General features: G+C 34.2%; 1 protein-coding gene across 5 annotated transcripts in view; it reads left to right on the top strand.

Moving 5' to 3' along the window:
- Window positions 1-24,604, top strand: part of STARD13 (StAR related lipid transfer domain containing 13) — a 799,642-nt gene that overhangs the window by 153,968 nt on the left and 621,070 nt on the right. For all 5 annotated transcript variants that reach the window (XM_007495305.3, XM_056825164.1, XM_056825162.1 and 2 more), the window contains one exon: window positions 18,314-19,168. In XM_007495305.3, the coding sequence (XP_007495367.1) occupies window positions 18,446-19,168 (723 nt within the window). In that variant the 5' untranslated portion in view covers window positions 18,314-18,445. The remainder of the gene's footprint in view (window positions 1-18,313; window positions 19,169-24,604) is intronic.

Genomic DNA, 24,604 nt, shown 5'->3' with positions numbered 1-24,604 from the left:
GAATATATTCTTCCAAATCTCCTGACTTACCTTGACTTTTTCATTCATTTAAAAGCAAGAGTGTATTTGGTTTGGATTTGCTATTATAATACTTGTGTGGCATGTTTCTAATGGGGATTCCTCACAGTCTCTGGGCTAGATCATTCAATTTAGTCTTCTCTTACACTAGCAAATTTCAGTTCCCAGAGAAGGACCACTGCAACTATAGGCTATCTTCGAACTCTCTCAGGGTCCTAAGTTAACACTGTGGTAGGGGAATATACTACCCTAACTTAATAGATTTATTCTTAAATTGCCAGCGGTGTGATTTCTCAATTGCACAAAACCTCACAATAATCATTAGACCTTAAACAAAACCATTTACTTAACTAATAAAGTAGAAACATAAACCATAATGTCACGGGTACTCATATAAGGCAAATGAAATAATAATGAATGCATCAGTCATTTCAGAAATACTCTTTCACCAATATACTCAGTATCTGTAGGGTAGAATGTAGGGCACACATTTAAAAAAAGCTTGATAGGAAAACAAATGAGTGAGGAAAACTCTTATAGTTGGGATAACTCACAACTTTGGAGTGCACTGATCTAGTCAAGGAACATTTACACATTTCTGCTGACCATTCTTCTTCTAATCTTCATTGCTCTCCTGCTGGACAGATCCTCTTTGATTCTGCCCTTAAGGAATTATTAACAGTTCTTTTAATTTTCTATATCCCCTAAAAAAGATACTAAAAGTCATTATACTATTGAACTGGCTAGCAATCCCCTTTAAGCCAGAGAAATGCACTGCAAAGCTCATCAAACTGGTTATCTTGATGTAATGTAGAAAAGCATAGCCAGCTCTCCACTCATCAGGCTTCTGCATTATCTGCTGAGAGTTCTCACTTTACATTAATTCATATATGCGAATTTAACTTTACATAAAGAATTCTAAAAGGCATGGGAAGATGTAATAGAAGAATGTATGAAGAGAATTTGGAAAAAATGTCTGTCCCAAGTTGGTTCCTGATTTTTGTGGATTTGACAAAGATGAAACTTTTGAAGAAGTGATTAACAAAATTGTAAAATTAGCATGAGAATTAGAGCTAGAAAGTAGACAAGAATATGTGGAGAAATTAATTGCAAGTGGTCATATGAGAACAGGACTGAGCTGATAGAGGCAAAGATTTCAGGAGAAGGAGAAGCTTTGGAACCCATGGACAAACCAAAAGGGTTCACAACAAAACAGGTGCCATAAGCATTTAATTATTTTAGTGAAATTTTTTCTTGTATTGAGAAGATGAATACTTAAAGTTTTTAAAAGTTCAAAAACTAGTAGAGGATAACATTTCTTGTTACCACCAGATATATAGAAAAAAAGAGAGCCACTGTCCAAATATTTCTTGACCACTTCATTAAAAAAAAAAGTTGTGTAGTCAACCACCAATGATAAAGACTAGGCACAGAGAGTAGGGAAAGAGCAACATAATGCACACCCATGTTAACTTTGCTGTATTGTCCTTGCGTATTTTATCATTAACTTCAAATTCTGCTTCTTATCACGATATAGTATGTAATATGCTTGCATTTTAGTACATTTTATGATTTGTATAATGACATTATTTAGGATATGCCTTTGTTATATGGATAGAGGCAAATTATCATTAAGTAAAAATAGCTTTACCTAGAGGTCTGCAGAATGGTCCACTTAGGCAAAACAAGAATTTACTTAAGTAAGAACTGTCTGTAATTAATTTCAACATCTCTTCCTATACAGTAAAGTTGCTCCCAAAACTGCCTTTCCCTGTTATTCCCTTTCATTCCAGGGATGTCAGCAGAGACCAACAGTTATTTCTGAAAGGCTTCCAGGACAAGGACAGTTTTTGTCTTTTGTAGTCTTAGCACAGTGCCTGGCACATAGAAAACACAAGAAATGTTTGTTGATTGACTGAAGGGCAAGGATAATAGTGGAATAGTGGATGCTTTCTGCAAGTGAGCTTGACTGCTCCAGATACTGGTTTCTTCACAAAACTCCAACAGTTTGGGATTTCTCATGGGATTCCTCAAATCACCATTGCTATCTGAGATAAAAATTCATGAAAGCTCCCTTATGAAATCACCAATCCTTTTGATTCATCCCATTGTTTCTAAGGAACTTTTTGATTCATCATTTTGTGAATATTAACTCTTAAGTCTTAAAAATAGTTGCATTCAATAATTTCAGGGATTATATCCTCAGCAACCCTTCCAGTTCTTCCACACTCTTCAAAACGGTGTTCCCAGTCAATGTACCTAAAAACTTTGTTTTTTCACATTTACATTTTAGGCTTTCTTTTTAAATAAAGTTCTTTTCCTACAGCTGGCCAAATACTAACCTGTTTACATATAAATCACCTTATATCTTTTATATGATGACGTAACCATTTTTTACTTAGGCTACAGTTCAATTTATTCCCGTTTTGGCAAACATTAATTCATGGTTGTTGTTGTTGTTGTTGTTGTTGTTGTTGTTGTTGTTGTTGTTGTTGTTGTTGTTGTTGTTGTTGTTTTTCAGGGAGAGAAGAGAGAGCATTTCTTTGCACATATATTTTAGCAGTTTTTATTAAGCAAAAGTTCCTTTCTTTCCCCTTTCAACAACTATTCTGTTTGCCTGTGAAAGGCTCATTACTTTCCATCTCTTCCCAGTTAACATATTTCTCTTTCTTTATGCAAAAATTCATTTTCTGCCCTTTGCAGCAGATTGCTTATTACTTAATAGGACAGTGCCTTATGCTACCAAAGAAATATTTCTAGTGTCCAGCCATTGAGTCCAGAACAAGGTACCTTTGAAACAGGCTGGTTTGGGGGAAGCAAAGACAAAGATTTAGGGAGCAGTATTTTGCAAGCTGTGTAGGCTATTTCATCCTAGATTATCATCCCTTTTACTGCTTTAAATTGTTCACTTCAGTTAGTGTCGATTAATAGTGAAGACAGTATTAAGAAAAACTATCATTAGAAGCAGATCAGATCTTTAAAACTTAATGCTACCATGCAATAAGTGTAAGTCTACTACCGTCTCCATATAAAACATTAAAAGGTAAATTACAACAAATACATTTTTATCAAGTCATGTAAATAATAACCTAAGCATTCTTTATTATCAAAAGAAAAACATTACTTTTTTTTTATTTTTGAAAAACCTTACCCTCCAACTCGGAATCAATACTGTATTGGTTCTGTGTTTTGGTTCTGAGGCAGAAGAGTAGTAAGGGCTAGGCAGTAGGGGTTAAGTGACTTGCCCAGGGTCATACAGCTAGGAAGTGTCTGAGGCCAAAATTAATTTCTAAAATAAATTTGCACTTAAAGATGTACACGTTTTAAAATAATTTCTTATTTAAATAAAATATGATTCAAAGAAATAGAATTAATTAATCATTGGGGACTAGTCTCCTTTTATATAATAAGTAAAAGAAATCTATATACATTAATAACAATATAGAAAGATTTATGTTACTAGTCCATTATGTATTACAATTTACTTTTTTTTTCTTGGTGTTTTGATAATTTCCTCAAGGCTGAACTAGATGATCTCTAACTTGCTCTTCTAGCTGTTATGATTTTGTGAGCAGTAAAAATATCTTTAAATTTAGTTTCTTTGTTTGAAGAAAATTAGTGGATAATCTGTCAGTGTACCTATGAGTTTTATGAAACATTTATACCAAATGTATCTTCAAACAAGTTACGTTTGTTTGGGAAGAAAAACATGACTCTCCTCCCTTAGCAGCATCTAATTTCTTATTAGCCAGAGCTCTGTTTACATTATATAAGTAAAAGTTTAGGTCAAGTCATTGCCAAGCTACTTTAAAAGCACAACAGATGTTTTAGGCTGGCACCAGAGTCTCTATTTGTTAAACAAGGTGAATTGGCATGAAAATGGGAAAATGGGCTTTCGATTATTTACCACTTAGATTTTTGTCCTCCATTCTGTCTTTCTTTTACAATCCTCCTGATCCTTGGCCTAGTTTGGACATACCTTCAGTCTGATAGAGATATTACAAATAGTCTAAGCTGGGGACAAAGTTTCTCAGGAGAGAATGAAACCAAAGTCCTCCATATGACATTATTTATGTTTTGTTTACTTTTGAATTTTTAAAATCACTTTTCTTATGGGAAATTCACAAATCATACAAAACTGCTTTGTGTCTTGGGTATAATATGGTCCCCACTCTGATACAGGGAATTAGCATCATATCCTCTATATGTACACAAGGTGACTTCATTTTTCTAGCAGCCACTGAGGGAAAAGGTGTTGGGGTCAGGGGACAAGAGAGGAAGGTACAAGAAGATAAATGGAATCGACTCTGCTTAGGTAAATACTAGACTCAGGCTAGACTCCAGGGCCATGATGGCTTAAAAGATCTGGACAGTGGAAAATGCTGGTCACGGAGTGGGCACCTTAAGTAAAATAATATTCCCTGAATATTTATTTCCCTCATGAAACATCTTAAACACTTGGGGTTTGAGAAGAGTCCTCTGAGCTCCTGACAAAGAGGTATGAATTAATAAACTTCTGACAAACTTCTAAGAACTGGGAGTCTCTTGGTAAACCATTCTATCATTAGCTTATTTTTACTTTAAAGATGGCAATAGATAAACCTTCAGGTTACCTACATGGTTCCTGGAGTAAAAAGCCTTTGCTCCCAGGAACATTTCTTAGAATGACTATCCACTTGATATAAGTTGGGGGGAAAACCCAACTGGGCTGGTTCTAGTCAAACCAGGACATCAACTTAGTGTAAAGTGTAAATGTTATCAGAAAAGTAAAGGGATTTCAAGGATTTCTGGAGAAACCGGCAGCAAAGTTTAGACAAATGCATTCACAATATGGTCTATATTTCAGTGTCCAACCTGAAATGAGATTCCTGCTCATCCCCTTAGTGAACTTAACAAGGTGCATCTCTGTATTTTTCATTAGGGGCTTATTTTCTTCTAAGCATCATCAAGAACATCTCACAATCTACCACACTGCAGTGGAGGCAGGTGCAAAAAGCACTGTTATTTACATCTGGGAAAACCATAGAAGGCAAAATGGCTTACTAGAATCCACAGTCAGGAAACTGACACCATGGCTAATAATTCATTCCTGGAGGGTTGTTTCCTGCTTATATTCTACTTGCTTTAAGATTTTGGTCTTTACTTTTCACAAACATATAAATCTGAATATACATATTTTTAAGCCACATAACATATTCTCCTTTCTGGTCATATAGGGCATGACTCTAGACATAATTAATTTTTAAATGTGTGTATATATATATATATATATGTGTGTGTGTGTGTGTGTGTGTGTGTGTGTATGTATGTATATATGGATTTGATATATTTTTCAAATCTTTTAATGAATATTTATCTGGGATACTTTGAAAAAAGGATTGTTATTCCTTCAGTGATATAATCATTCAGTTATAAACATTCAAAATAATAAAGGATTGATTTAATGGGGTATTTTATTACTTGCTGAAATAAGTCCAGTCCAAAAGTTAATGTTTAACAATGCATGGCATATGCTTAATATTGAGAAAAACAGAGTCTATAGCTGGAAAGGATTTTGAAGGTTATCTTATCTTACTCCCTAATTTTTTTAGAGGTCCTGTTTGCTCACCATGTGCAAGAGAACCATTGCCCTTTCGGTCATCTAGGACGTTATTCTTTAGAGACTGTGATATTCCATGAAACACAGACATATAATATTATTAAATGAATATTAGTGTTTAAAAGATGGATCATAGTTTCAGGGGGAAACTTTGGTGCATTAAAAATGTAACAGACAGTAAATGTCAGAGACAGGATTTATAGTCACATCCCTTGATTCCAACTTTACCGTTCTTTCCATTGTACCACATTGCCTCCTATTGTATCTTTTAAGAGAGAAGGAGACCTTTCTCCCATTTTTATAGCTAGCAGGTTATTATGATATGTAATTTACCATGGCCTTCTCATGTCTTTAGCTACAAAACCGAGAATAGAATACAAGATAATGACAGGTATATGCTTACTGGCAATATAAAGTCTGAAATTGAAGTGGGTAAATATATATATATATATATGTATATATAAAATGTTTGTATATATTCATATCAAAAATAATACATAATATATACACTATAATTATAAAAGCTAAAATTAAATCTCAATAATAAAAATATTATATTTTAGGAGATTTATTAATGATCATTAGAAATAAAGGAATAAAAAGGATAGAGCCAGAATAATTGATGTTATGTACCTGATATAGAGTGTGTTATATATATATATGTATATAAAAGATTGATGTTTTACATATATAAATATTTTATTATATTTCTATGTTATATATAATGTACTATGTACTTATATGTATACATACATACATATATTTATGTTTATGTACCTACATATATGTATAATTCAAATATCTGACTTTGTTATTTCAGATAAAGTAAAAAAATCTTAACTTTTTAATCATACTATATCTCTGAAACTGACTTTGTTATACCAATCAGAGCAAATTAATTCCTTAGACCATGTCTTTATAAGGTAATAATGTCTGAAGCAGATGGTCTTATTTAGCTCAAAATGTAATATATGTTTATAACTACAATGTTTTATATATATATAATATACATATATATATATATATATATGTGTATATATAGATATATATGTCATTTGGCAAAAATTTCCCAAATGGTTTCTACATATCTAGAGCTGTTGGAGCTATGAAGGTATACATGGGCTAGGACTAGTAAGCAATGAAAAAATTTGCCTATAGAAACAGGGAAGTAAAAGTACTAAGAATATATCAGCCAAAAAAAAGCAGTTGTGATAAACATATAGAGTTTTATGCAGGTGGAAAAATTAATGAGTATTAAACATTTAAAGCAAGGATCTGATATCAAATTTCACAGAAAAGTTAAGAAACGCATCAGTGAGATGCTCAATACATTTAAACAAGCTATAAGAATGAAAAAATATCAAGAGCATGAAGATTTTCAAAGAAAGATGGAAAGGGAAGTTAGAAATAAATCAATCTCATCTAACCTGATTTTATATAAAAAAAAAACTCAGAATGACAAGAGGTCTGTAAGGGGGAAATGAGGTTGATTTTTAAAGGGTTAGACTTGATTACTTAAGAGTGTGGTTGCTAGGAATTTAATTAATTCCAAAGAAATTTTATTTACAATTTATTTACAAAATGTAGAAAGAATAAAGTAAGTAATCAGAGAGAGGATAAGGTAAGATATCTAGCCTGAGCACTAAGTAATTTATTCCTGGCCCCTCTGGGCAGGGAGAATTAGTTTCAGCCAGCCTCAGCAAAAGCTGAGGACCCAGGAAGCCTCTCTTAAGAGTAGGTCCTTCCTGAGGCCAGTCTTAAAAGAAAAATCAGCAGTTAATAATCAGCCTTCCACTCACCATGTGCCAGTCCAGTCAGCAAATTCTTCATCAGCCTCACCAGGAAAACAGGGTCTCAGGTCCAGTCAGGAGCTCCTTCTACCCCCTCTTCACCAGCCTCAACTCAAAAGCATAAAGAATTGAATTCTCACAGGAAGTAACAGCTCCTTTTAAAGACATTTTCTCTTGTGTCACTTACTGTGCCTTCCCCTAATTCTACATCTACCAATCACAGTTGACGCTCTGCTCCAGGACTGCCCAGAAGGCAATCAGTCAATTCTGATTTGTCATCCACTATCACACATGTGGGTCACAGACCTTCCCCACTCAATGTGTGAAGTGGGCTGTTTGTACCTTTGGTTACTAAAACTAAAAATGTTTAGATCTCCATGCTTAACTTTTAAGTGCCATGTTCTAAAAATAGACAGGGGTTACAATTTAATCTTTACAATCATGGAAGAGTTACATATTTTCATTGTTATAATCAGGGAATTGTTAAATTTAATCACAGGTCTAAGGAAATTATAAAAGTCATGTATTGATATAATTACTAATAATCCAATCAGTCAAAGCTGTAGAAAAAATCAGACTTGTGATTTGCTCAAATAGATGACTAACATGGGGGGAAGGCTAAAATATGTTTTTGTGGGGGCTTTTTTATGAAGAGAATGTTGAACTTTATTCTGATCTTTCAAAGTAAATTGGAAAAATGTATTTGTGAGGTGAATAGTAAGATATGAAATAAGGTATTTCTATCATGACCCTGAAACAATCTAACATCTAAAGAAGATAGATTCAAGATCATTGTAACCCCAAAAAGTATATATATGAAATGGGTTTGCAAAAATGAATTTTTTGTTTTTATATTTTCAGTTCCTAACTCTCTATTCCTTTCTAAAGTCTGAGAAGGCATGAAATATGACATGTGACAAAACAGTTAATACTTCTTTGACATCAGTGGATGTTCATGCAGAATTCATCCCACAAAATCAAAACATTAATCTCAATATACATTATTGAATCATTGGAAAATATCTATATAACACAGAGTAACATGTGGCCCAGGGAAGGCATTGTTTATCATGCTAGTGCACCAGTTCCTATTGTATTTTCTTTTTTGCTAAAGTTGGTTTTTTATGTACACCTTGTTTTTGTATTAGTCATTTATCAACATATTATTCCACCATTGAAGCATTTCTTATAACAAAGAAAAATAATTCAGCCAAAACAAAAAATGCATTTTCTACTAATTTTACAGCATATGTCACATTCCATACCTGAAGTTCTCCACCACTCTACTAAAGATGGGAGTATCTTATTATCTGTTCTCTAGATCAAGGATCAGTTAGGAATTATCTTGAACTGGCATTCAATTGTTCATTAATGTTGTTTTTTGTTCATATTATTATAGACATTGTGTTTATTATTTTCCTGGATTTGCTTAATTTGCTTTGCAATGTATTATGCAAATATTCCAATGTTGCTCTAAATTCTTCAGATTCCAACATTACAATATTATATTGCATTTATATGTCACAGTTTGTTAGCCATTTCCCAAATGATGAGCATTTACTTTGTTTCTGTCTTGTTGGTACCCAAAAAGAGCTGGAATGAATAAGTTTTTGTGTCATATCAAGGTATCTTTCTGACAACCTTGGGATACATATATATATGTATGTATATATATATATATATTTACATAATAGTAAGAGCTTATAATGGTATATAGTTAAGTTGATTTTCATGTATAATTCCAGACTTTTCCAGATCAATTCATAGCTTCATCAACACTATTACATTAGTGTGTCTATATTGTCATGTCCCCTATAATACTATTTCTACCTTTTCACATCAATGGTCACAATAATCTCTTCTAGTTCTCAAACTACCAACATTATCAATTTAAAAGGTATGAAGTGAAATCTCAGAACTGTCATGATTTGTATTTGATAACTATCTTCCACATAGTTATTGATATTTTTAATTTCTTCTTTTAAAAGTTATTGATTTATGTTCTTTGATCCATGGTGTCTTTTCTATTAAATAATTTTGGACCAAAAATAGCATTACCACCTTGTCTACCCCTTTATTCATCAAAGTTGTTGTTTGTTTTATTTTTTAAAATTCAAGTCCAAAAACAAAGATTTGTTCCACCAGAGTACAGTGGTACCTTAACACACGAGTTTAATTCATTCCATGGCTAACCTTATAATTCAATTTGCTCATGTGTCAAATCGAATTTCCCCATTTAAATGAATGGAAATGCAATTAATCCATTCCAGCCAAAACAAACAAACAAACAAAAAAAAAACATGAGTTTTTTAACATGCTTTTAAATGTGAAAATGTACTTTGTAAATAACAAATAAATATATTTATAAATAATAAGAAAGAATGTAAAGAAATAAACTTGCTTATGAAATGTTATTTACCTTCAAAGTCAGGCTAAGATGCTGGAGGAGAAGGTTTTCATTTCGTGCACTATCTCTTAAGATAGCTTACTCTCTACACATGTAACACTACATTTAAGTGCAAAACTGACCTTACACATTACTTATGATATGTAACTTTATTGTTAAACTTAATTGCTATTTTTTAATTTACTTAATTATCACCATTTTCTTCACTGAATTTTGACCGTTTTGCCACACTTTCCTTGATTTCATTTAGAGGCCATTTCAACAAAAACCTTTCCGTGGAAGTTTGATTCTTCCATCCTTTCAGAATGTTTTAATAATTTGTGAAACAAGTGTCATTACACAGCTCCAACACATGACCTGTTGCAACTTTTTCTGGGTGTATCTTTTCAATAAACTGTTTAATTTTTTCCCAAATCCACATTTCTTTAAACTCCCTTGTACTGATTATCTCATCCACCTTGAGCTCCTCCCCACTAATTTCCTGCAAAACCTCCCTATGCTGCTGCTGCTGCTGTAATTCTTTCAATTCCTTCTTCATCAGGTCCCATGATTAAAAGTTAAGTAATTTGCTCAAAAAAATAATAATAAAGGCAAAAATAAAGAAGAAAGCAAAAGCAATTCAATACAGATGTTCATTTGGATAGATAAACACTGAACTAAACAAGAAAGCCTCAAGTAACTTGTGAAACTGAATGTTCAGCAGGCTATCTAGTGGAGGGTGGTGGAAGCTCCTGATTCAAATATCCACTCATGACTGAAAGCAAAAAATCAATCCAGATCGTGACTGCTCGTATCTCAAATTACTTGTGACTTAAGGTGCTCATGTATCATGGCATCACTATATTCAAAAGAACATGCTGCAGACTTATACTGGGTTTAAGATCATAGTTCCTAGCTTCAAATCTTCTCCCTGCTTCTTATGACCCAAGTAGCCTTGTGCAAGACATTTAATTCTCTGGGTCTCTGTAAAATGAAAAAATTGGACTTGAAAGTCTCTTAGTTCCTTTCCAGAACCACATATAGAATCCAATGATCCTATAGTTTTGAAGTCAGCTCAAAAACTAATGTTCAAAACTGTCTGGGTAATAGATTACCAAAGTTAAGAACTGAAATTCCATAACATATTAATAAATAAATAAATAAATCCATAATTTCACTCTCCTATAGATAGCCAGTGATCAAGGTCACTTGACTCCCTTTTTTGAACTAAATGAACTTATTCAGGTTAGTTTTGACTATGTTGGCTAAATTTTAGCTCCCTCATTTTTTAATCTTTGGTGAAAGAGCACTAAATTTGGAGTAAGAAGATTGGGTTTAAATTTTGGCAGTTCTACTAACTAGCTCCTTAATAACAAGCAAGTCACTTTCTGATCTTCAGTGAAGGGATTATGTTTGTATCTACTTAACAGTGTTGTGGTAAAGAAGGATCAAATTATATAACATATGTAAAAACCAAGCTACAACTATAAATATATAATATCAGTATAAGCTCTTTTAAGCCATTAGATATTATTATTCATCATTTAAAATTATAAACATGAACTCTGCCTTAAGAATTTTGTAATCTAGTTAGGGGATAATGTTAATAAACATAAAGTAATTAGAGATTATTTGAATGCTAAACTGTGGGCACTGTTCTATTCTTCCTGTTTTGCCTGGGGTAAAAGCATTGCCTCCTCAGTTCAATGGGACTCATCACAGCTTTCGGTCATGGAAGAGATTTGAACTGGGACATTCCAGGGTAGGCTGTGCGACAAGGGTAGGGACAGAATTGTAGGTATGAGAAGGCAGAGCTCAGGCAATAGTCCTATTAGGAGCAGAGGCCAAGATCAGAGGCTGGAGTTCCCAATCATGAAAATGAATAGGTGAAAGAAAGAAATGTCCTCCAAACAAGGGTCAGAAATAACACCACAACCACAAATCCAGGCAGGTTAGTAGAAGATAAGGTCCAAGATTTATAAATCAGGAATCTGGTCCTGGGTAAGTAGTGGAGCAGTGATTGAGCTAGATATGGAGAATTTCAGTTGTCCTAACTAAGCCCTGCTATGGGGAGACTGATCCTCTTTCCCCAAGCTTTCCCAGAATTCCTTTTGGGCTCAGGAACTCCTGCCATCATCAGTTTCATTTAACTGGATCTACCCTCCAGAATTTTAGATAACTAAGCCACAGTTTAAAGTATACTACTTATTCCCACTAGGAAGGTCACCTCAATCTTTGACCCCAATGGTCCACTTCATACTGGCACAAAAACCAATCTTAGAATTGGGTTAGATTTGTTGACTTCCATTTCTGGTATGCAAACTCCCCAAGGGCATATTTTCATAGGTTGAGTAGAGTGCTGTGTCTGCTGAGAAAGTGTTAAGTAATAATTTCAGTCTCTGTCTCTGTCTCAGGCTTTCTCTGTTGTACCTGTGTATAGCATTCCAAATACATTGAGAATAAAATGGATTAAGAACAAAGCTTTAGGTTTCATTTCATGCTGTGAGTTGACGGTGGCCCATAATTGCTAATTGAAACAGGAATTTTATACATGCATTTCCTTTGTTGTCTTCCCATTTGTGAAGTTGAGGGGGGGGCACAGGAATCCTCAGGGAAATGTAAGAAATTTTTCAAAAGGCCATTAAAAATCCATCAACTGAAATGTGTACTAACTCTAGTAATCCATCGTATTTACCTAGTAGAATGGAGCAGCACTAAGTGCTTTTAGTGCCTTTTAAAGGCATAATCTATACAATATAATTTTGTGTTTATCTAATGACCTATTATCTAAGACTTCAATCCACTGTAAATCAATATGTAAAGCATACATTTTCCAATAGTCTAGCAGCTTGCATCCATTTTTTTTTCCAAATAGAAATTATGGTTGTGTTAAACAGCTCTAAATTTTTGCACCTCAGGTTCTTTTTTTTTCCCCTTCTTCCAGGGAATGTAAGATATAGGCTTCTCCACAATTCTCTGTCATGTTCTAGTGTTCTACAAGTAGGGCTTTGTCCATTATGTAGAGAACATCATGACTTATGGGGAGAAACCATCATGACCATGCCTTTAAATCTTATTATCAAGTTAGACTACCCAGTAGAAAATCAACATTTCCTTTTAGTTGCTTGGCTTATTTAAAGACGAAACCTTGAGCAGTATTTTCTAAGCCTGACCTGTTTTTTTAAGAGAAAGCTTTTGTTACAGATAACAAAAGCAGTACCAAATGTAAATGCCTGGGAATATTTGACCAAGCAGAAGTCGATTTACAAATTTAAGATTGTGGTTACTTTCCAGAAAGAAGAAAGACTTGTGCTGGACTGAATAATTATGTTTATTACTTGTGCCCTGCTGTACAATTCAGTAGGTTTGTTTTTAATCTTCAATTCATTTAAAACTCACCAGCCTTTGTTACTGCACAGCAGGGTACTAAATAAGGGTCTTAACAGACAGAGGAGGCAGAACAGTCAGGTCTACAAGGACATGAAGAGGCTGAGCAAACAAGCCATTTGCTGCTACAATTGGCAGCAGGGGTAACTAGGGACAGACCAGCAACAGAGGATATCCATTTCAGCAAGTGTGGAGGATGACAAAACTGCTCTAGCAAACAGAGTGGACCACGTTGGAGCATCTATCACAGGCCACCAAGTATGCATACACTAAATATAACTTGGTTCTTTGGCAAAAGAAGACGATATTTAGGGTGAAGGAATAGCTCTATGTTCTCTAGCATATCAGGGATGATGAAGTTTATCCCTATAGGATAGAAGGAAAGACCCTGAAAGAAAATGAGGGGGGAAAAAAACCAAAGTAGAGCAATGAGGATAGGGACCTTAAAAAGCAGGAAAAAAAAACTCTCTTTGTTGTGCCTTGCATATGGAATTTTCCAATTATATGCCTTTGACTCAGGCTCTTTACATTCACTTCTTCCTTCCATATACTAGAATCTCTAGCTTCCTTCAAAGCTCTATACAAGTGCCACTTCCCAAATAAGTTTTTTCTTGAACTCTCAGTTGCTAGTGCCCACTAAAATTACTTATATTCATTTCATATATATTTTCTGTTTGCTAATATGTATTCAGGTAAATTCTCTGAGGGCAGCGATTATTTCATTTTTGTCTCTGAATCCCTAGCACATAACATGATGCCAGCAAATACTAAGTAATTAATAAATGATTGTTGAATGTAGAAGAAAAAGGGAAGAACTTCCTTAGCTCTGTCTCTTAGGAGTCCTAGCTTCCTTAAAATCTCAACTGAAGTACTACTTCCTACAAGAGTTCCTTCCTATTGCCTTAGGTTATTAGTGTTCACCCATCCCTGGAAAATGTATCATTTATTTATCTGTATGTGTTTTATTTTTCCTCACCAATCACCATAAAATGTAAGCTCCTTGAGGGCAGTGACTTTATTTTTTTACTTTTTCTCTCCTCAGTACCAAGAATAGTCTCTAGCTCATAGTCAACAAGCCTCTATCTGTCCATTGTTTACTATGTGCCAAGAACTGAGAGGTAAGGATCAACAGTACCAAGTAAAGAGATGTGTCCTGGTGCTTGATGAGAGTGACACATATTGATTTAATATGACAAATAAGGTAGTGTGCTGTTCTTCCTGAGGTGTGTATTAAGATCGAGAAGGAAATACACCTGATACCTGTCAAACCTCTAAAACCTCAGTAAATGATTCATGTAGGAAAAAAATCCCACTGAAGGGGGGGAAAACCCATAAGGCATCTCTAAGGATCATGAAGACATACATAAGAAACTGAAGCATTTATGGGAATAGTGGGTTTTTGTTTTTCTGTGCTTCCAGTTGAAAGTATAGAGAAAGAAGGATATAGGAAATGAACAACTAACTTGGAAAAAACACAGAACTACTAAAATAGTCAGCAAAAACCAGGTCTTTAATCAAGAAACAGATAGATCCAATATTCAGCCACTACACAAAGCTAGGCATTAAGATGCTATACAGAATTGGAACCTTGGGGATCTGGGGACAGTAACTCTGGAAGGATCACCTCATCAGATGATTCTCCAAAGAATAATGGAACTTGGGGTCTTATATACCTTTGGGGGAACTAGGTACAGCAAACATTCATTGACAATCTACAAGCAGACTTAGGAAAGAGGCTGTTACCTGCAGCTAGGGTATCAGGAAATGGTCTACTACAATGAATTCAAAAGGAAAGGGTCAAGTCAAGGGCTGGGCTACCTGAGAGAGGACTTTAATATAATGGGAGAAACTACTAAGACAAAAAAGGGTACCTAACATTTAACTATATCCACTAGTCCCACCCAAACTTGGATCACCAAACACTTCAAGGTCTATCCTTCAGTCCAAAACAGGTGGGTCTGGGACTTACCTTAGGGTGAGTTCTCAGGGGGAGCAAGGGCAAACTTGAGACATGCAAAAAATTCAGTTGAGACTAAGATAGAAATCACTGCTCCTTGAAACAAAACAAAAAATTTTTAAAAAGTATGGTTTTGAGGGATTCATTTAAAATTTCCATTTCCTTGCATTTATTTATTTTTGTTCTAGAACCTGATATTTTTAAATGTGCTGTGTGATGAAAATGTACTATTTTAGATAACTCTTTAAAATTTGAAAATTTACAATAAGGCATCACATCTAGTTTTTCTTCTGCTAAATTTAAGGTCTAGGGAAATGAAACAAGTATTGTTTTGTTATCTTCCCACATTTCATGTAACTTTTCTTTTGAATAGTTAGATGCTATAACATTTTGTGCATAAAGATTTGATAGTAATATTATTTTATTCTCTATAAAGGCTTTAATTATTAGGCACTTCCGCTAATTGTCTTTCTCATATAACTTTTTAATGTTGCCTTATACAAAATGGTGATTGCAATTCTTGAGGAAGTAGCATTCACTTGAAAAAGAATAAATTTTATTTCAGCCCCTCACTTTAGTTTTTGATGCTTATGTGCAGTAATTCTTGGATTATGTTTTCTATTATTTTTTAATTTGCTCTCATTTCGCAGTCAAATTGAACCCATTAACATTCAAGGTTACAGTTGCTAGGTTTATTTTCTCCTAGTAAAATCCCATTATGCTGCTTTCAAATGAAAAGACAGAATAAGATACCTATACTTTATTCTGCTTGAAATAATATCATCCCAGGTACTACCTTGATTTAAAAACACCACTGTCTGCTCTTCCCATCTCAGATCCCTGGATATTTCCTTTTTAAAAATATCAGAACTAGCTAGTTAGAGTTTGTATGCTTAAAACAATTCACCCCTCCTATCTCTTTCACCTTCTCTCTTTCTAATATACATCATAAAGACCATAGGCAGGCCCCATGATTTTAATTTTCATTGTTATTCTCTTTTTCAATAATTCCCTTCTGGCCAGTGTAGATAAGAATATTGTTCAAAATAATAGCCTTGTATCCTACTTTTTATCTGTAAATATTAACTTCTCATGTACTAATTTCACATTATATTGACTTGGTTATATTTGTAATATACCTAAATCAGTACATCAAAGGCTGTGCATATTTGGTTTTCTTAGTAAGAAGGATTTGAAAGTATGTTATTTTTTTCATGGAGGAATATGCCCAGATTTTCAAGCTATGTTGGTTTTCAAGTTGATTTCTTTTGCTTTTTTACTCTATTGCATTCTAGCCTTGTCTTTCATTTCTAATTGTCTTTTGTGATTCAAGCAGTTATTTAGACATGAATTATCTACTCCTGACCACTTAGAAATTTCTTTCTTCAATAATGAAGTTTTGGAACTTGAAAAACTATCCTTCTTCTGATGCTTTCTTTCTGGTCCTTATTTTCCTGATTTATTTAAGTCTCTGAGTTTCCATCCATCTCTAGTCCTATAATCCTATGGGATTGCTGAGTGAGTTAAATCATGATGTTCCTTCGAAGTGTCTTATGGAGTCTACCAACCTGTATTTAGCTTCTGTCACCAGTGTTTTGGAGGGATTCTTATAAATTTCTCAAAATGTTGTAGTTAAGATTTTTCTTTTATTAGATTTTTTGAGGAGGTCTATAATATTTAGATTATCTGACTGAGTTTTGTTTTTAAGGTCCTCTATGTTAGTTTGTAAAAATTTCAAGTTCTCTTTCAATTGAGCTTTCTTTTTACTTTAATTTTTTCGTTCCAGCTTTGTATTTTTATGTTTGGATTCTACCATTCTCTCTTATTAGCAATTCACTACTTTAAAATCCTTAATAGATTTTCCATCTTCCTAAACCTTCCACTACTGTTAGCCATTTTGAATTCTCCAAGAATTCTAAATTCTACCAAATTTTAATTTTTATTTCTCCCTTTCATTCTTTTATTGAGTGTCTGATCAACTCTAGAGGTTCTTACAGTTTTTTTCACTCACATTTCTGTATGTCAAGTTATTATTATCATATAATTCCTTTCCTACAAACATCTTTTCTTGCTTTCCCTTTACTAGTAGTATTAATTCCTTAAAAAGAATGCATCTAGGTATGCTGTGGCTAGAACATTGGGTCTGGAATTATTTAAAAACTCAGTTCAAATCTGAACTTTGAAATTTATTAATTGTGTGACCCTTGGCACTTTACTTATCCCCCATCTGTGTCAGACCCCATTTCTATAAGATGGGGATAATAATAGTATCTACCTCCCAAGTTGTCATGAGAATAACATGAGATAATGCTTATAAAGAACTTGGCAAACTTTCATGGGCTATATAAAATGCCAGCTATTATTATTTTGGCATCTCTGTGTTCATTTCTTTCAAAAGCATCTACTGGTTTTCTGCAAGGTTCTGCAAGGTTCCTTTTAACTAGTTATTTTTAGCTTTCCCTTCGTTTTGATATTATTCCTTTATATAGCATATTTCTTGCTGTTTTGAAGTGATAAAGGGAATCTGGGCTTAGACATGACCACTCATTCAGCCATCTTGCTTGAAGTCCTAGCATTTTTTATGAACTTAGCAGCCAACATAATGTCAATGTGGGTTAAAGTTAAAGGTAAAATTCTAGGTGATCATAATTTTCCCACATAAAAAACATAACTCCAGATTTACTGTTGGGGTGAAGAATGGTCACTGTTTTGCTGGGACAGGCTGCTCTCTATTGTAGCCAAAGTACAGGTCAGAACACATCTCATTTCTTGGCTGTGTAGTCTATGTCTATATAAGGCACAGAGTAGATACACAACAGCCTGTTTATTAAATACTTATAGAATGGAATTTTGATAAGAGCGTCAAGATTAGGGTTTGCTGTGTAACTTGTTGATTTTAGATACAGAGAAACTATTGGTGAGAAATGAAGTCAAGTACATGGCCTTGTAGAAGAAGGTCAAAGTCAGAAGGTCCATGTCCATATTATAAAGCTAGAATCCAATTCTTGAGTGACATAATTAGTAGCTCTTACCTGCTTCAAATTATACAGAAAAGCGGTCCTTTATAATTAATTATAACCTTTATTACAATTAATTTTGAATTATAAATAATAATTGTTACTTTTAAAACTATAATAACCTTAAAAAGAAACTAAATGTATGATTTTTAATTTCAGAGAAAGAAAGAACTTGTTTGCATTGTGTAAGGAGATCCAGAATTTGCTAATGGTGATACTATATAATATGGATAATTATAAGTACCTAGCCAACCAGGAATAAAGACAATTCAAGCTGCCAGAATCTAATGGATGAAATTCATTGGAATGGAAACTAAGTTTGTTGAAGAGAAGCAGGTATCCTGTTTTTCTCTGCTTGCCAAGAATCCAGAGCCATCAAAAGATACAAAGAATGAAGGATCAGATACCCACATTGGGGTCCCTACCATTCCCTGGAGATCTCAATCTCACCCAAAGGACTTTTGCTCTATTGCAAGTATACCAAAGCAAAATGAATCATCCTCAACATACATCCAGATGCCTGCTTACCTGAGTATTGCTAATGAGCCTAAAAACCAACAATTCTTTAGAGATTCACTATATCCCACTTCCGATAAAGCTGAAGATTATCTTTTCCCGCTCAAGATATGCCCTTCATTACATCTTCCAAATAAGAGATCTGATGTTCCTGAAATATATATCATTAAACAGAAACCCAGCACAATCATTTTTTCCAACAATGAATGTTTAACCCCTGCCATTGACAGTGAACTCCACATCTGTGAAATCATTGATACAGAAGCTTCTTCATATGAATCTGTGGAGGAAGTAGAGGAGGGGGAAGAAGCTTTCCCACAGCCGCCACTCTATGAGGAATTTTTTAAAGACAGTCGAACAAGAGAAGTCCTTGATAACACACAAAAAGCACTTGGATTTATGGACGAAGAACTTGCCTTTAAGGAAGGTAGTTCCTGTGAACATTTGGGAAGAGAATCAAACAAGGAAGAAAACAAAGAAAAAGCAATCAACAAAGTGGTAAGTTGAATTAATAACTCATCATAATAACAATAATTCTTAAAATTATTTACCTAATGGTTTGTGTCCAATTTTGGTTCATTTTATGAACAAATTTTGATGCATTTGAACAACTTGATGTTATGTCACAGGGTGAAGAATGAAAACAATTCACTGGCTAACCTCTTGCTATTGCATAAAAAGTAAAAAATAGATGATTACTTTCTAGGTAATGACAATAAGCATCATTCACTTAATTTAACAAAAATTACTTAGGTACTCTGTGCAGGCAAATGAAATAATACAATCAAGTTAAAATATTTCTTAATTAGAAGACAAAAGATTTTTGAACCATAGGGAAGGCTATATTTGATGAACACAGAGGGGATGAAATCATCTTAATTTCATTATATTTTAAGCATCCTAAGAAAAGGAGCAGGGCAATCAAATGGCAGAGGACATGAAAGATTAATGATTAGTAGGTTAGGAAAGTTGGAAGATCCAGCTACAATAAGGTGTACATAATAGTAGTGATTCAAAAAAGTTAAGTAGTGGTTGATATACTCAGTATTGCCTGTAGAGATAAGTAAACAGAGTAGTTGAGTTGGACTAGGAGGTTAAAAAGAGGACAAGGGACAAGACATCATGAAGTTAGGGGAGAAGAGGTTTACCATGAATGGAAATGATGAAGGAGAGGGAGTTAAAGAGACTCATCATTGTAGTCAAAGAGTTAAATCTCACTTGTTCGTTTTTTTTCCATTTGAAGTAATTTATTTAGTCAATTTAGAACATCATTCCTTGGTTACAATAATCACATTATTTCCCTCCCTCCCCTCCACCCACTCTTCCCTCAACCAACATGCAATTTCATTGGTTATTACTTCTGTCCTTGATCAGAACCTATTTCCATGTTGTTGTTTACACTAGGATGTTCATTTAGAGTCTACATCCCCAACCATATCCTTTTGACCCATGTATTCAAGCAGTTGTTTTTCTTTGGTATTTTTACTCCCACTGTGCTTCCTCTGGATGTGGATTTCCTCATAGCTTCCTCCAAGTTGTTCAGGATCATTGCATTGCCACTAATGGAGAAGTCCATTACATTCAATTGTACGACATTGTATCAGTCTTTGTGTACAGCATTTTCCTGGTTCTGCTCCTCTCACTCTGCATCAATTCCTGAAGGTTGTTCCAGTCCCCATGGAATCCCTCCACTTTATTATTCCTTTGAGTACAATAGCATTCCATCACCAACACATACCACGATTTGTTCAGCCATTCCCTAATTGAAGGGAATCCCCTCATTTTCCAATTTTTTGCCACCACAAAGAGCACAACTATGAATATTCTTGTACAAGTCTTTTTCCTTATTATCTCTTTGGGGTACAAACCCAGCAGTGTTATGGCTGGATCAAAGGGCAGATAGTCTTTTATTGCCCTTTGGGCATAGTTCCAAATTGCCCTCCAGAATGGTTGGATCAATTCACAACCCCACCAGCAATGAATTAATGTCCCAACTTTGCCACACTCCCTCCAGCATTCATTGCTTTCCTTTGCAGTCATGTTAGCCAAACTGCTATTTGCATCTCTCTGATTATCAGAGATTTAGAGCACTTTTTCATGTGCTTAATAATAGTTTTGATTTCTTTGGCTGAAAACTGCCTGTTCATGTCCCTTGCCCATTTATCAATTGGAGACTAGCTTGATTTTTTGTACAACTGGTTTAGCTCTTTATAAATTTGAGTAATTAGACCTTTGCAGAGGTTTTTGTTATGAAGATTGTTTCCCAATTTGTTGCTTCCCTTCTAATTTTGGTTACATTGGTTTTGTTTGTACAAAATCTTTTTAATTTAATGTAATCAAAATTGTTTATTTTACATTTTGTGACTCTTTCTATGTCTTGCTTGGTTTTAAAGTCTTTCCCTTCCCACAGGTCTGACATGTATACTATTCTATATTCACCTAGTTTACTTATAGCTTCCTTCTTTATATTCAGGTCATTCATCCATTCTGAGTTTATCTTAGTGTAGGGTGTGAGATGTTGATCAAGAACTAATCTCTCCCATACTGTATTCCAATTTTTCCAGCAGTTTTTATCAAATAGTGGGTATTGGTCCCCAAAACTGGGATCTTTGGGTTTATCATAGACAGTCTTGCTGAGGTCACTTACCCCAAGTCTATTCCACTAATCCTCCTTTCTGTCCCTTAGCTAGTATCAAATTGTTTTGATGACTGCTGCTTTATAGTATAGTTTGAGATCTGGGACTGCAAGTTCTCCTTCCTTTGCAATTTTTTCATGATTTCCCTGGATATCCTTGATCTTTTGTTCTTCCAAATGAACTTTGTTATGGTTTTTTCTAATTCTGTAAAGAAGTTTTTTGGTAGTTCAATGGGTATGGCACTAAATAAGTAAATTAATTTGGGTAGGATTGTCATTTTTATTATGTTAGCTCATCCCACTCATGAACAATCAATATTTTTCCAATTGTTTAGGTCTAGTTTTAATTGTGTGGAGAGTGTTTTGTAGTTGTGTTCATATAGTTCCTGTGTTTGTCTCGGCAGAGAGATTCCTAAGTATTTTATATTGTCTAGGGTGATTTTAAATGGAATTTCTCTTTCTAATTCTTGCTGATGAAATGGGTTGGAGATATATAGAAATGCTGATGACTTAGCCTGGTTTATTTTGTATCCTGCAACTTTGCTAAAATTGTTGATTATTTCCACTAGCTTTTTGGTTGATTCTCTAGGATTCTATATGGTTTACATCATATCTTCTGCAAAGAGTGATAGTTTGCCCTCCTCACTGGCAATTTTAATACCTTCAATTTCTTTTTCTGATATGGGTTTGTTTAGGTAATTTATTTCTTCCTCAGACTAGGCAATTTATATTTTTGTAAGAATTCATCCATATCACCTATATTGCCATATAATTAGGCGTAGTAGTTTTTAATGATTGCTTTAATTTCCTCTTGATGAGAGGTGAGGTCTCCCTTTTCATCTTTGATACTATCATTTTGTTTTTTTTTTCCTTTCCTTTTTTAATTAAACTGACTAGTATTTGTTTTTTTATTTGTTTTTTCAAAGTACCAGCTCCTAGTCTTATTTATTAAATCAATAGTTCTTTGAATTTCAATTTTATTAATTTCTCCTTTGATTTTTAGGATCTCTAATTTAGTCTTCATTGGAGGATTTTTAATTTGTTCACTTTCTAGTTTTTTTAATTTGCATGCCCAATTCATTGACCTCTGCCCTTCTTAATTTGTTAATATGTGAACTCAAGGATATAAATTTCCCCCTGAGTACTGCTTTGGCTGCATCCCATAGGTTTTGAAAGGATGTCTCATCATTGTCATTTTCTCCAATGAAGTTATTAATTGTTTCTACAATTTGTTCTTTAACTAACAGGTTTTGGAAAATTGTATTGTTTAATTTCCAATTAATTTTTTATTTACCCCTCTATGTACCCTTACTAATTATTATTTTCATTGCATTGTGGTCTCAGAAGATTGCATTTATTATTTCTGCCCTTTTGCACTTGTTTGCAATGTTTTTGTGCCCTAATACATGGTCAATTTTTTTGTGAATGTACCATGTACTGCTGAAAAGAAGGTATATTCCTTTTTGTCCCTATTTATTTTTCTCCACATGTCTACTAACTCTAATTTTTCTAAGATTTCATTCACTTCTCTTACCTCTTTCTTATTTATTTTTTGGTTTGATTTATCTAGTTCAGATAGAGGAAGGTTCAGATCTAACACTAGTATAGTTTTTCTGTCTGTTTCATCCTTGAGCTCCTCCAGTTTCTCCTTTAGAAATTTGGATGCTATGCCATTTGGTGCATACATGTCGAGTACAGATATTTCCTCATTGTCTATATTGCCTTTTATCAGGATGTAATTACCTTCCCTATTTCTTTTAACAAGATTTATTTTTACTTTGGTTTTGTTGGAAATCATGATTGCGACTCCTGCCTTCTTTTTATCAGTTGATGCTCAATGAATTTGGCTCCATCCTCTTACTTGCACCTTATGCGTATCTACCTTCCACATGTGTGTTTCTTGTAAACAGCATATGGTAGGGTTTTAGTTTCTAATCCACTCTGCTATTAGCTGGCATTTTATGGGTGAGTTCATCCCATTCACATTCAGAGTTATGATTACTATCTGTGTATTTCCCAGCATTTTGATTTCTACTCCTGGTCCTTTTCTTCTTTCACTATTTTCTTCTACACCAATGTTTGTTTATAATCAGTCCCCCTAATTCCCACCCTCATTTCAATTCTGTTTCTACCCCCGTCCCTTCTTATTCCCCCCCTTATTTTCCCTGTAGTCTTTCTAAAATTACACCCCACCCTCTCCCTCCCTTGTACTGCTTCCCTCCCCACCAGTCTGTTTGTTACCCTTCTACTCCCCTAGAGGGTGCAAATCTATTCTCTGCCCCAGTGTATTGGATTATTCTTCCCTCTTTGGGTCAATTTCAAAGCATGTAAAGGTTGAGTATTTCTTATCTCCAACCTCTTTATCCTTCCAGTGTATTGATGTTCTTCCCCCCTCCCACCATGAGCGTCTTTGTGACATAGAAATTTACCCCCATTTGTTTCTTTTCCCATTTCTTTTAGTATTAAGCTCTTTTTTTAGCTCTAGTTGTATATATATATACAACTAGATATGTATATCTATATATACACATGTATATGTATTTATGTATGCATATATCTATATACCTATTTATGTCTTATCCTTTCATCCTATACCGTTTGTCACTGTTCCCGCTAAGTGTAATTCTTCTAGCTACCCAGTTGGTAACAGCAGCTTTTAAGAGTTACCAATGACCTCTTTTCTTATAGGGATACATAACATTTTAACTTATTGACTCTCTTATGAAAAAAGAGTGGTTGTTTGCTTTGTTTTGTTCTTTTTATCTTTTTTTAAAATTACCTTTTGATGATTCTCTTTGGTTCTCTGCTTGGTCATTGAATTTTCTGTTCAGGTCTGTTCTTTTCTTTACAAATTCTTCTATTTTGTTGAATGACCATACTTTCCCCTGTAAGAATATAGTCAGTTTTGCTGGGTAGTTGATTCTTGGTTGTAGACCTAGTTCCCTTGCTTTATGGAATATCATTTTCCATGCCTTTTGGTCCTTCAGTGTGGATGCAGCCAGATCCTGCGTTATCCTCACTGTGGTTCCATGGTATCTGAATGTCTTCTTCTTGGCAGCTTGTAATATCTTTTCTTTGGTCTGATAGTTCTTGAATTTGGCTATAACATTCCTGGGTGTTGTCAATTGGGGATTAAGTACAGGAAGTGATCTGTGGATTCTTTCAATCTCCACTTTTCCCTCTTGTTCTAGAATATTGGGGCAGTTTTCTTTAATAAATTCCTGTAGTATTGTGTCCAGGCTTTTTCTTTTATCATGGTCTTCTGGTAGACCAATGATTCTTAAATTGTCTCTCCTCTA

Source organism: Monodelphis domestica, chromosome 4 (assembly GCF_027887165.1).
Source record: "Monodelphis domestica isolate mMonDom1 chromosome 4, mMonDom1.pri, whole genome shotgun sequence".
Lineage (NCBI taxonomy): Eukaryota > Metazoa > Chordata > Mammalia > Didelphimorphia > Didelphidae > Monodelphis > Monodelphis domestica.
The sequence above is the reverse complement of the archived record's forward strand: the minus strand, read 5'-3'. Positions and strand labels throughout refer to the sequence as shown.